At 54.6% G+C, this 13,593-nt stretch overlaps 4 protein-coding genes across 4 annotated transcripts; 2 read left to right on the top strand and 2 right to left on the bottom strand.

The window, feature by feature from the left end:
• Positions 1-627: 627 nt before the first annotated feature.
• SMAC4_07415 (uncharacterized protein) lies at positions 628-3,397 on the top strand. The gene is made up of 3 exons (XM_066090624.1): positions 628-1,311; positions 1,395-2,650; positions 2,720-3,397. The coding sequence occupies exons 1-3, from the start codon at positions 1,206-1,208 to the stop codon at positions 2,924-2,926; spliced, it is 1,569 nt and encodes a 522-aa protein (XP_065947487.1). The 5' UTR covers positions 628-1,205; the 3' UTR covers positions 2,927-3,397.
• Positions 3,398-3,478: 81 nt separating this feature from the next.
• On the bottom strand, positions 3,479-4,919 carry SMAC4_07416 (uncharacterized protein; the record flags this gene model as incomplete). The annotated part of the gene is made up of 1 exon (XM_003345079.2): positions 3,479-4,919. The coding sequence occupies one exon, from the start codon at positions 4,917-4,919 to the stop codon at positions 3,762-3,764; it is 1,158 nt and encodes a 385-aa protein (XP_003345127.1). The 3' UTR covers positions 3,479-3,761.
• Positions 4,920-5,560: 641 nt separating this feature from the next.
• Positions 5,561-9,576, top strand: SMAC4_07417 (uncharacterized protein). Its single transcript, XM_003345080.3, has one exon. The coding sequence runs from the start codon at positions 6,322-6,324 to the stop codon at positions 9,151-9,153; it is 2,832 nt and encodes a 943-aa protein (XP_003345128.3). The 5' UTR covers positions 5,561-6,321; the 3' UTR covers positions 9,154-9,576.
• Positions 9,577-10,278: 702 nt separating this feature from the next.
• SMAC4_07418 (uncharacterized protein) lies at positions 10,279-13,343 on the bottom strand (the record flags this gene model as incomplete). The annotated part of the gene is made up of 5 exons (XM_003345081.2): positions 13,171-13,343; positions 13,007-13,066; positions 12,876-12,955; positions 12,661-12,812; positions 10,279-12,592 (listed from the first exon to the last, which is right to left on the bottom strand). The coding sequence occupies exons 1-5, from the start codon at positions 13,199-13,201 to the stop codon at positions 10,279-10,281; spliced, it is 2,637 nt and encodes an 878-aa protein (XP_003345129.2). The 5' UTR covers positions 13,202-13,343.
• Positions 13,344-13,593: the final 250 nt, after the last annotated feature.

Raw genomic sequence — 13,593 nt, 5'->3', positions numbered from 1 at the left:
GGGACTTGGAATGTCTCAGGAATTTAGGCTGGATACGCACTGCGTGGGAGTTGGCCAACTGTGCTTGTGTTATCATGGATTTGTGAGAGTTTTCCGGCCTCGGCGGCGTTGGAAATCAACACGGAAACGGCGGCCGAAAGATTGGGTCCGTGACGGTGTTCAAAGATCCATCCGCGGGCTCCGATCACCGGCCACGGCTCACCGTGGTCCGGCTTTTACCTCACCGTTGGCTGGACACTGACACGGGCCAGAACAACCAGCGGAAAAGGCCGGTGAAAACTGAAATGCAGGCCGACGTCAGGGGAGGATCGCGATCATCACAGGCCGGACCCCGTCAAACCCCGCCAGCCCACTTTGGGTACGTAGCTTTCGGTCTTGGCACTTTCACAGACTGACGAACAGCACTGCGGCAGCGCTGTAGCACAGGGGCAGCAGGAGGCAGAAGGGAAGTGGAGGCTCCTTCCTGGGTCGGATTTCCTCGTGAAATTTTGCATTCGGCTTCCTGTCGCTCGACTTTTTGACTTTTACAGATGCCATGTCGTCCGTCCCGTTGTGTTGTACATGTCGAATCTGTATCCTGTACTCGCTCAGCTGGGTTTAAATCCAAACTTGCATCCAAACTTTTGTTCGACTTCCACTTGGAACACTTGAACGGAACCAAGTCAGCAAGCAGATAGCCGCATTGGCACTTTGAAACCCAGTGGCGCTGCATTCAGTTGACAGCGCCGACACGTTCTCAGTGCCCGGGCAGTTTAGTCCCCCAGCGTCGCAACCTGACAACCCGACCGACGTCAACGTAATTTGACTGGGCTGTGTCAGGTTCCATCTACAATCTCCCACCTTCTATCGGGCCATTGGCACATTTCAACCTTGTCGTCCTCACCTCAGACCAGAAAGTCAATCAACTTTGCTTTGCTGTTGCCCTCCGCTCCCGTGTCGAATAATTCCTTATTTTTTTCAACACTGTCAAGGGACCTCTAGTTTTCCTTTCCTCTTCACTAGGGCGCGTCGACGTCCTCTCTTCCCTTTGCCGTGGTGATTAAAAGTCCCTGATCGGCACCTGCGGACTCCTCCAAAAATCGCGATCCATCATCGACACCGAGCAAACGCACCCGTTGCTTTCCGTCCAACAACACTTCCCGGTGACGACCAAATCGTAACCCACTCACAAGTCCTATCTTCTGCGATTCTGCCTAACCGCCACCATGGTGGTCGATACCGCGTACTATGACGTCTTGAACGTCAAGCCCACTGCGACTGAGCTCGAGATCAAGAAGGCCTATCGCAAGCTCGCCATTGTTCACCATCCCGGTAGGTCACGGCACTACTCCCTCTGCGAGTTGGCTTGTCAAATAATAGCAGACTGACATCGTTTTCTTTCTTGCCCTCGACAGACAAGAACCCCGACGACCCTACCGCCCACGAAAGATTCCAAGCTATTGGTGAAGCCTACCAAGTATTGTCCGATCCCGATCTGCGCACAGCCTACGACAAGTATGGCAAGGAGTCTGCCCGGCCCACCGAGGGCTTCGTCGATCCCGCCGAGTTCTTCACAAGTATTTTCGGTGGTGAGGCCTTCGTAGACTGGATTGGCGAGATCAGTTTGATGAAGGATCTGACTGCCACTATGGAAATTAGCATGGCCGAAATGGAGGCAGAGGAGGCAGAGCAGGCAGCAGCAGCTGCTGCCGCCGCCGCCGAGGGCGGTGAGTTCCCTGGTACTGACGAGACCGTCAAGGAGAGCCTCAAGACCGCTGCTGGCGCCGCTCCCACAGACGCCTCTACCTCTGCTCCCCCCAAGGTTGTTGTCGAAGATGAGACGTCTGCTGCCCCTGCCGCCGCACCCAAGGTCCCCTCCCCATCGCCCTCGCCAGCGCCCCTTTCAGGCTCGTCCACTCCTCGCAGCGGGAGTCGCATGCAGATCCCTATTCGCCCAGCCTTGATGGACAAGCCTGCGGACGAGATGCTATCCGGGACTGAGGAGGCCAACACCGACATCCACAAGAAGGGCAAGGATAAGAAGAAGGGTGGTCTTTCCAAGGAACAGCGCGAGCAACTCGCCGCTTACGAGAAGGAGCGCGCACGAATCCGTGAAGAGCGCGTCAGCACCCTCGCGCAGAAGCTGCTTGATCGTATCTCAATCTGGACCGAGACCGACAAGGGCAAGGATGTCACAATTGCCTTCCAGGAAAAGATGCGCCTGGAGGTGGAGGAACTCAAGATGGAATCGTTCGGTCTCGACATTCTTCACGCCATCGGTCAAACCTACGTCAGCAAGGCCACGGCTTTGCTACGCAGCCAAAAGTTCTTTGGTATGGGAGGATTCCTGAGCCGCATGAAGGATAAGGGTACCATGGTCAAGGACACGTGGAACACCATCAGCAGCGCTATTGACGCCCAGCAAAGCATGGAGGAGATGGCCCGTATGGAACAGCTAGGTGGCGAGGACTGGACCGAGGAGAAGAAGATGGAGTATGAAAGGAGAGTCACGGGCAAGATTCTGACGGCGGCCTGGAGGGGAAGCAAGTTTGAAATTCAGAGCGTGCTCAGAGATGTTTGCGACGCGGTATTGCAGGACAAGAAGATCCCCTTGGCGAAGAGGCTGGAAAGAGCCGAGGCTTTGGTGATTATTGGTGAAATCTGCTCAAAGGTATGTCCTCACTCACCTATTTTGTCATAGTCGACAAGATAACCTGCTAATGATGACGACGACGAACAGGCCAAGCGCTCCCCCGAAGAGGAGGGCGACTACATGGCTTTCGAGCAGCTTGTCGCCGAGGCCAACCTCAAGAAGGAAAAGGAGTCCAAGAAGAAGGACAAGGAGAAGAAGAAGCATCGTCACAGCAGCGATAAGGGATCTACCCACTCTGCCCAGGCTGCGGCCACGGCTGCCGATGCGCCCAACGTACCGAAGGCCTCGTCATAGAATGGCGGACTTTTGGGGTAGTGGCTTCGCGGTTGATGGTGGCTGCGCTTCCGTTGTTATAAAAGCTTTCAGTTGAAGCCGATTCGGCGGAGATGCCAGGCATGGGGGAGTCTTGTATCTCCGTTCTGTGGTTGGGCATATAGACGGTTGGCGGTAGATGGATTATTGGCTAAGTGGCAAAGACTGGACGAAGAAAGCGGATAGGGCCTTAGAAAGAGCCTGTAGGCAGAGGAGTTCATGTCTGGAGATGTTCAAGGGACGAGATTGGCGTGGTACCAGCGTCGACTAACGACGGGAGCTGGGTATCTGCAGTGGCACGGCTGAGGCATATGCGTGTGAAAAGGCTAGAGGACTAATACCCAGGATGTGTGGCAGGAAAGGAAAGAAAAAAAGTAACAGGCCAACCTATAAACAAACTCAGCTCTGTTCATCATCATCACTACTAGAAGACTTGCTTGATTATTGCTTCCCTATGATATATCGTTGCGCGAATCCACGCAAAGAAAGGACCCAGCTCTAGTGTCAATCGTCTTGACTAGTAGGTACTTCAGCTCGATTCATCATCGTTATAAAGCTTTGGAACTAAAAGGTGAAACTATGAGCTGAGAAATCCATCATGAGACTATCTACATGCCTCTAGGGGTATCATTTCTATAAAGTGGCCGCTTTTGCGGGTATATGCAATCTCTCACAGGCAGCCATACAATCTAGAACAACACAAATCCACAAGTACACAGCTTCTCTCTCGTCCTCCGTCTATGTCTCCCCTGACACGCACCACCAATATTAACATCCGAACACCTTCCGCACTCTCTCACACCACAGGGTCTCCTACCTAATCCATCTCGTCCATACCCTCTCCAGTTGAAGCTCCCGAGCTCTTCGCCGCCGCAGCAGCAGCAGCAAGCGCAGCCTCCCCATCCTCCTCACTAACGTAAATCCCCACCAAACAAGCAGCCAACATGCCCTCGTAATTCACCCACGGATGGATCTCGCCAAACAACTTGGTCCCGTCCCTGCCCGCGCCCCTGAGCAGCTCCGGCTCGCCGCCTGGGTGAAAAGGGATATAGGGAGTGATGTTGTACACCCTTCCGCCCAGCACCATCCAGGCATCTTTACCCTTGCGGCCCGTCATCTTCTTGAGGATGCTCGGCGTCACGCGCAGGTAAGGCGTCTCCTTGGGTAGGCCGCGCAGGTCTGCGGTCGGATGGCCTGATAGCCGCGCCCAGTCGAGAGGGGAGTGGCCTGGTGTGAGGACGACGGCGCGCGAGGGTTTGGCGGGTTTGGTGCTGTGGGTGGGAGGGGGGAAGAGACCGCCTGAGCCTCCACCTCCGCCTCCGCCTCCGCCTCCGGGGCCCCGATTCGGGAGGGGGCCACCGGATGGTCGGTTCGGGAGGGGAAGTGTGGAGGTGCCGGGTTGGCGGGTGAGGTTGGCGGAAAGGCCACCACCACCACGCGCAGCAGCGGGAACTGGCAAGGGAGGAGGGGGCATCATCATGCTGGGACTGGCTGTGCTCGAGCTCGAGGTTGAGGTTGAGAGTGATGATGATGTCACGGCCGGCTCCTCAACCTTGGGTTGTTGTTGGGGTAGCTCGGGGACAGAGAGGGTGAATGCCGGGACCGAATCGCTGGGGTTGGCCGCCGAGGCTTTGGGAGTCGTCTGCTCCTCGCGAGGAGAATCGGGATTATCGGTGGTGCCATTCTCCTGGATCACCACTGTTGGTGGTGGTGGCGGTGGAGGAGATACTACTTTCTTCTCCGGAACCGCTATCCTTTCCTCATCCTCCTTCTTCTTCTTCTTCTCGCTGACTTTGTCAATATCTTCTGGCTTAGGTTCCTCTATGCGTGGTATAGGGCGCTGCGGTGGACGGGGCAGTTGGTTCTGGGATGCTTGACGGTAGAGACTCCTCCAGAACTGTTGAAGCCATTCTGGCCGGCGCAAGATGAGGAGGACAACGGATGCGACAATCAGGGAAATGCCTAGCAGGGCCATGGTGGCGGGGTGGTTGCGCGGCTGTCGCGGGGGTGTTGCTGGTAAATGCGGGGAAAGAGTGGTCGTATGTTATCGCGGCATTGATGGCTGTATCGACTGATGTTGGGGAGGTTTGTGCCGGGTTCCTCTATCTGCCGTGTCGTGGGGTATAAGCGCGACTGGCGCGATAGGTATCGCGGGGTTGAGGAGGTGATCGACGGCGGCGTCTGCTTTAGTGTAGGTGACGAAGTGCAGATGGGATGTCAGCCGACAGGATAATAGAGAGCCTGAAGTCTGGTTCTTGGTTTGGTAGTGGGATCTTGTGATTCAGTTGCGCAGATGCCAAGCAAGGTTGATTGCTCTCAGCTGGGAAGGGTTTCGTCCAAGTTGGGATGAAAATGATGGTGAATCGAAATGCAAGAGGAGCACTCCAAGAAAGAAAGAACAAAACCCCACTTTGGGTGTCGCTGACAGCGCCCTGTTACAGCGACGGTGCGGGACAAGGGTGCCCGGCCCGGTGCCCCAAGTCGTCGGGTGACATGTGGGGCCGACCCAAAACCCCGATGCGCGGCGGGGTCTCTGTTATGCAAATGTGACCAATGCCGTAAATCCAATGTAACTTGTCCAATTTCCGATCCTTCACAATCCCTAACAGTTTCCTATACAGTACGCTTCCCCTATACACCCGCGGTAGACGAAATGAAAGAGCCGTTTGCCGTATCTCGGTTTCCAAGTGTATTTATTCTGTGGTATTTATGGAACGGACACTCCGGGATGCAGGGTCTTGCAAAACCCAACAACAATGGGACGGACGTCCAAGAAAGTTGAAGAAGAGAGGAGGTTGGCTGCCATCCATTGTCCAGGAGTCAGCTTCAATGCACTTGTTTGGATGAGGTGATGTGACCACGGGACGGAAAGAGTGACTCGACCAAATGGCATGGTCAAAGAATGATCAGTGAATGGTCAATGGCTCTTCAGCTGGAGATAAGGTTGATGCTGTGCTCCTGCAATAACACACTATAATCTACCCTTACTAGTAGATTTCACGTTACTTGGCTGGTGTCAGTCTGGAATAAGAAACTCCTGAATTTGTCTCTTATCCCTTTTCGTTTCCATTCACCCTGGGGACGAATTCCTCATCCCAACCTGGAACACCGGCCCTAAAGTGTCTCCTTCCATCTTGTCCTTCACACATTCCTCCCTGTCCAGTGATTTCAGCCAATTCAACCTGTGTCACGGTACACCACCAAGTGTCTTGTATTGTGTTGTCTTGTTTGGCAATGTCGCCCAGTCAGAATCAGGGGGTTCAACCAGTAGCCGGAGGACCTTCCCGTCCCATCTGTTAGTGTTCACAGCATCAGCGCTCCCTGTCGCCTACCGAACCCTGCGTCTGCACCTGCAACCTGCACTACCAGCAGCTGCAATGCCCCTAAGACCCCAATCCATTGCGCATTTCCCCCCTCGAGGGCCCAACATGGGGGCCTCCCGTTCGACCTCACCACTCCCGCCGAGACCCGTCTCCCTCGCTGTTCCAGTCTCGGGCAAGCCCACGATAAACAACAACAACAAAAACAACACCAACAACCAAAGGTCGCCTTCTCCGTCTCCCTCCTCCAGGCCCAAACCAGTGTCGTTGCCGTCGCCACAACCTCTCGATTCCGACCAAGATCCCGTACGAGGCGCCAGAAAAGCAAGGAAACCACCGCCTGCGGCAATTGTGACCACCACCATCACCCCTTCCGGAGCGCGAACAGCACACATCTCGACCTCTTCCCGACCAACAAGCGGAAGCCACCGATCAAGCACTACTGTTATTAGCAGTAGCAGCAAAGCCAGCAGCAGCAGCACCGTCGGAAAGAGCTCCTCCGCCGCTACCAAACCCTCAAGCTCAACTCCAACCCCAACTCCCTCCTCCGCACCAGCCGCCCTCGCATTTGCAGCTGCATCTCCTGCCGGCGCACAGGCGACCCCGACTTCCACCTCGTCCCGGAACTCCCCCATCATCAAAGGCCGCACAAGTCAACATGGTGCGGCAGCGCACTCGAACCTAAAATCAGGAATGGACAGATCGTCGAACGCGCAGTCGCCGACCGTCGCCAGAATGCCCTACGATCGGGCATCAACCACAACCACCCGACAGCCCCAGACGGCCTCGGTCGCAAGAGGCCTCAACAAGGCACCCCTTACTCCAAAGGTCACCACCACCGCCCGAGTCTCGACCGCATCCACCGTCTCAACCACCTCAACAAGGCGAAGGCCCGAGTCGGTAATAAGCAGCACCAGCACCCGGGACAGAGAACATGTCGTGTCGCCAGTGCCGTCTTACTTGACGGGCAACGTTACTCCGAGAACCGCGTCCAGACCAACTCGTGTCAACAGCAACACTACCACTCCTCTCGGCACTCCCAGCCTCGACCGGAACGACCAGTGGGATACGCGATCGAGCTTGTCTATAACCTCGCAAACCGCGGACGACCCCCGACGACCCATTGTTACCTTCAGCCCAGCTTCCGATGTAGGGGGGCCTAGACAAGATCCCGACTCAAAATTCTTCTATGCCTCCGAGGCCACACCAAGATCACCAGCCCAGGGGAGACCTCCCGTGCTCCAACAGACCAAGTCCTCATCTTTCTTCTACGTAAATGGAGGCACAATACCGCCAAAGGAGAACCCGGGTCCGGCCTCCCCTTCTCCTTCCCTGGGAGCGCCATTCCAGCAACAGGACAAACTCCTGAGCAAGTTTGTTTACGCCAACGGCGCATCTGACCCGGAGCCTCCGGTGAAAACCCGGTCAAGACCTTCGTCGGTAATATCAACAGCGTCCAGGGCAACATCGAACAGGCCCCCAAGTGTTCTTTCACAGACTCACTATCCTAACAAACCCACATCACCCATCAAGCTAACGCCTCAGACATCTGGAAGGAGTGGGAGTATGTCGGCTATGAATTCGCCTCGATCCCCTGTCACGGCTAGCGCTTCTCTAAGTCGTGAGACCGTAAAACGCAAGTCCCTGAGTGACCAGCCCGGCACGGCGCCTCTTAACGGGCAGTCAACAAAACGAAAATCTCTCAACGAACTTCCCTCTCGACCTGTTAGTGGATCGATGCCCAGTCGCCCCAGCAGCCTAGTTATGGCCGAACCACCAGCAGTAGCTAGGGTCATGACGCCGTACAGCTCTCGGCCTCCTTCGGAAGCACCATCGCCTTCAGTACTGTCCGTACCCGCTCCGTTCAGCTCCTTGTCTGAAAATATGGCATCTGGTGGATTCGCCTCACTCCTTGCCGCTGCCGAAGACTTCGTCGCCGAGGAAAGTGAGGAGGACGAAGTAGATGGGGAAGAGAGTGGAGGAGATGGGGAACCCAGGCGAGGCTCAGTAAGCAGTCCATCGAAATCATCTCCGCAAGACAAGGAGATATCAGACCTTGTTGCAAACGCGCGACGGGAGCGGAAGGTCCAGGATTTGCAGATTACGAACGCGAGTCTAGAGGCGATTAACCGCACCCTAGAAAGGCAACTGCGAAAACAGACGGCCGAGCTTCGGGCCTACAAGCGCTTGTCCCGCTCGGGGCGGTTAAGTGTCGGGCCCGCCCTAGTCGCATCTCCCGCTGATGCAGGGCTTTTGGCTGGGGCTGATCTGGACGCTCTCAGCGAAGAAGGCAGCGAGCTAGGAGCGGAAGACGGAGAACGGGATTCACTGGCGGAGGAGTTGGAAGATGAAGATGACGACCTCTCGGGATCGGAGGATTCCGCTGACATGACGCCGGCCACGAAAGCGCTCCGTGATGCTGAACGACGGGAAAAGGACGAAGAGAGGTTACGGCTGGATCTGTCCAAGCATCAGCAGTTGCTGTCAGACAGCCAAAAGATCAACCAGAGTCTGAAACGGTGTTTGGGTTGGACAGAAGAGCTGATAAAGGAAGGGAAGCGTGCGCTGGCGTACCAGGTGAAGGCAAGCGAGGTCGAGATTGGTGGGCGGGTCCTTGCCCCTGAAGAGGTAGAGGCTCGGGAGGCCCGGGAAAGGGAAGAAGAAGCCGCCGGCGAGGACGACACGGATACCGTCAACGATACCATCAACGATACCGACCTCGAGGAAACCGACAATGAGAGTATTTTCACGCCGGAGCCCGGCGTTCTCATGCCGCGACTGGCGGCCAAGTTTATCAACGAACAGAACGGACAACAGCAGTCCTGGGCGGGGAAACAGACGCAAGATAGGGACAGCGGAATTGAGTTACAACCCACGGATGGCGGGTGATGGTGCGAACCTCCCAATGATCAGTATGATGCCTCGGGAGGCAAAGTGGGATTCATAAAAAGACGCAACTTTGCGCGGCACAAGTTCAGGCTCAAAATGACGAACAAGAACAAGACCAAGACCAAGAACGAGAACAGCAGCAATAAACCTGCAGCCGCCGTGCGCGTCTCCCTCTTCACTTATTATTTGTCCCTGATTTGCATTGCTTCTTTGGGCATTGGCGTTGGGAGGTTGTTGTTAACACACTGCGATCAATATTATACCAGCGGATACGTCCTGGCTTTAGTACTACTACTACTACTACTCTCTTTTATTCTGTTGCCTCTCGTGGGACTTCCCATTTTGGGACAACGGAATGTTTTATCATCATCATAGCAACATAGCATTGAATTTGGCGGCGGCATTTCAGGGACAAATGCCACACTCTTTTCTCACTGGCTTTACATCATTTTTATTGGTTTTTTTCTTCTCATTTTCTTGATTGGATTTATCACCTATGTTCGGCGAGTCTCGTTATACCAAAGCTAGCTAGCTCACGATATACCCAGAAGAAGAACATTGTCTCTCTGTCTCTGCTCTCTTCTCCTCTCTGCCTCTCTTTCCACTACTAAGCAAAACCACACACCCTGCTCACTCTATGGCTGTCTCAAAAGTAGCCTTTTGTTGCTTTCCCAGCTTCTTTGTTCTACATTACTACTTTCATAGGGAGGCATTCATTCTGAAGGAAGGAAACATCTGGGGCGAAGAAAAAGGAATCTGGAGTCCAGGGGGCAACTCGGTGGTTTAGTTATTACTTGATCGGCTGGATGGGGAAAAGAAATCACATTGAAATTCAGTACAGACACCCAACTGGTTGATGCCCCTATATTTTGATACGTATTGCTGACCGGTATTTAAATGCGCGGAGGACAGGGAGTTGTGAAACTTGAACTATATGCCATGCCATCTTTACGCGTACATTCCCATACCCTTCAGAAGCGGCTCTGTATTCAAAGTACCAGACCTCTCGCAGGTGTTCATCTTTGTCATTAACAAATAACACCCGTATGATTCCGTGCATATCTCTATACCATATACATCAGCAGCTAAAACGCAGTAGATACTCCTCCCTCCACCACACCACACCTACTTCCTCCTACCAAACCTAAACTTCAACCCATCATCACTCTCATCACTATCCTCATCGCTATCCTTAACCTCGAACCTTCTCCCGCTTCCCGTCGTCGTCTTCGCTCTCTTCGCCGCCGGCTGTCCACCACCACCACCACTCGCTGGAGCACCATGCTTGCTACCCACACCGGATCCAGATGATACCTCGGATTGTGTGGTGGCCGTCTGCTGCGCCCTCCTAGCAGCAGCTGCCTTCTCAGCCGCCTTGGCCGCTCGCGACCTTGATGGTTCTGCTGCTGCTGTTGCTGGCTCTGTTGGTGTCGCTGAGTATGGTGGTGGTGGTGTTGATGAGTCTTGGTCGGCGTCGGAGTCACTACTATCCATCGCCATGAGCATCCTTCTCGTAGGAAGGCCATGAGACGTACTGTCGGTGGCATTGGCGTTACGGTTTTGTGAAGCAGCAGTCTGAGCTTGACTCTGCGACTGCCCTCCTCCTTGACCCCCCTGTGTCTGAGTGTTGCGTCTGCTAACGCTACCTGCGGCGGTGTCTTCAAGCCAGTAGCCGTCGCCCATGCCGTATTCTTTGGGTTTGACTTCCTCTAGCGTGATGAGGGGACGTCGCGGCTGCTGATCAACGGCAGCGCCGTCGCCAGAAGCGTTGTCGCTGCCACCACGCTTCTGCTTACGGAACTTCTTAAAGTTCCTCCGACCGTTCCAACGCGGATCCCACCTGCCGTCGGCAATGGCTTCTTCTCGTTCATCGAGGTCGTCGACATCGCGGTTCGGCATGCGCACATCGAATTCTTCGATGATGTGCAGACGGCGGATGGCAGCATAGTCAACCTCATCGTCGCCGGCGGCATCTAGCAACGCTTGACGCTCGGCGGCCGCGAGGGCATCGGCCTCTTCGCGCTTTTGCCGGGCGAGTTCAATTATGGGGTCGTCTCCCTTTTTGGCTTTCTTCCCCTTACCTTTGGCTCCTGTTTTTCCATTGCCCTTGGGTGAGTCCGATACTTTGTCGTCTTCGACAACGGCTGGTGGCTCCTCTGGTTCGGGAGTTGGCTCGGGGAGGGCTGGTTGTCCGGCCTCGATGCGCCTTCTTTTGGCGGCGGTGGCGGTGGGGGCAATGGCATCTAACAGTTCCGAAACGTCGTGCTCGGGAAGCGGCGACAGCGCTCGTTTACACGTTGGCTTTGGCTGGCTGCGGGTAGAGCGTGTAGTAGTGGTAGGACGTGATTCTTGCTCTGAAAATTCTTCGTCGACGGGTTCTTGTCGCTGTGAGACGAAGAGACTCTGGCTGTCTTGCGATGCGGGTATCTCCGTGGCTGGCTGTGTTGCCTTTGTGGCGGCAGCTGCAGGAATGTCTTCCATGGACTTGTCTTCGTCGGAGTCGGAGTCGAAATCGAAACCCTTGAAGCGACTTCGGCCGCCTGCACGGGCTCGTCGTTGAGGCGGGGTAGGCTCTTCATTCTCTTTCTCGGGCTGATCAACTTGCATGCGATCCTCCGACTGAGGTTGGGTCCTCTGCGTGGGATTTGCGGTTGATGTAGGTTGGGTGTCTTCCTCGAGGCGTCGTCGCAGCAGAGATGCATCGCAGGCGAGGATGGCCTCAAGAAACTCCTTCTGGTCAGGAGGCCGATGGTCAAGATGCCTGGCAAAGCTCGTGTAGAAGTTGGTCCACCATTCAACGTCATCGCCCTTTCCAGGAGGATATCGAACGACCACGACTCTTTTCCCCTCACCATCATCATCGAGCGACCCAGTTCCCTTTTCACCGGCAACCGATTTGACATAGCGCACAAAGTCATCCACTTCGGTGACGCCTTCCACCACTTCTTTGAAGAAAGCCTTGCCTTGGCCCAATTGAATCACGGGCGCCAGGTTCTCGTGTTGTTTCTGGTTGTAGAAAACAAAGCTGTACCCAGCAAAAACGTCTTGTCGCCGCTCGTCGGGTGCATAATCGGCTGGCGGTCGTTCGGTAGGCTCATCACCACGAGGTGGCAAGTGGTCAACGGCGTTGGGCCAGGCCTCATCGAAGTTGCTCTCCAATGCACTGGCCGTCCCCTCGTCAGCGTCATCAGACACTGCGGCAGCCGCAACAACGGCAGTGACGAAACTATCGGATACGATGGGTTTGCCGCTGACCAGTGCCTGAAGTGTCTTGGATGTGTTGCGTTTCTTGCTGACAACGTGGGTGGTGAGCTGATCGTAAGACCCTATGTATTTGATGTCGAGCTGCTGGAGTTGGTCACGTAGCCTCTTCCAGGAGCCAGCGTCGATTTCTCTCTTGGTAAAAGAGAAGCTGAGAAGAACAGGGCGCCATACAATGCTAAAGTAAGCCGGTAAGTCAGTTTAGGTTACGTAGCCCATGGTTCGTTCATGTAGAGTTGCACATACCGAAGTGGGTGCGGGCAGGCGCCTAAGATAAGTTCGTTGACTGGTTCAGTGAGTACAACTGTTTGTCCGCGTATTTGTGTTCCGTTTAGGAGGGTGCCCTTTTTGGAATTCATCTCCTCGATGGTGACTCGAGATCGCGCGTGCGTGTTGGCCTGAAGAAGCTTTTATCAGCCCAGGCAACTTGTGAAATTCCTTTGCCGAAAATATAAACGTACACCATCGCCATCTACAACCTCATCAACATGAATGGTGATATGTTTCCGTGAAATTGTCTTGTGAGCAATGGCGATATTGGCTAAAGACCAGTTAGATGCTGTTCATCACGCTCGCGTTAAGGAACTCGTACTGTCTTCAGCAGTCCTACCAAAGAGGTAGACTCTGCCCGGTCGCAGCCATTTTCTTCCGTCTGGCCTCCTCGCTCACAGTCAGCCATCTGCTCTTTAATGTATCAATAGGGATGACAGCGCGACGACGCGACCGCCGATCTGCGTAGCACATAGGGCAACCTACCTTCAAAGACGTCACTCTCGAGAAGCCACATATCTCATCAACCTGACGATTCAGGACTGTGGATATTTAACTGTGTGGACTTTGGTGCGAATATGATGGAATGGATTGACGGCAATTTCCTACGCGTGCGAATGAATGCTACGCGGTCACTCCTCGTTTAATTGAACTGTTAACGTTGCGGGGCGTAAGCGACGTGTTGAGTTCCAGGGACTTTTCTGTCGCGGAAAGAGCGCGGTCCCACGTGAACACCTTGCAAGTAATCGAACTTGCCTGTTTGAGCCGTTCTAATTCCGGCTCGAACCTTCAAGGTTCTCCGGTTGAAGTTGCCTCTTGCCCGCAGCTAGTCCTTTGAAAAAAAAATGAAGGTACCTGACCCGAGGAAGTTTAACAATGATGGCGGGACATTAGACACACATTTGTGGT

The sequence above is a fragment of the Sordaria macrospora genome, chromosome 6, assembly GCF_033870435.1.
Source record: "Sordaria macrospora chromosome 6, complete sequence".
NCBI lineage: Eukaryota > Fungi > Ascomycota > Sordariomycetes > Sordariales > Sordariaceae > Sordaria > Sordaria macrospora.
The sequence above is the reverse complement of the archived record's forward strand: the minus strand, read 5'-3'. Positions and strand labels throughout refer to the sequence as shown.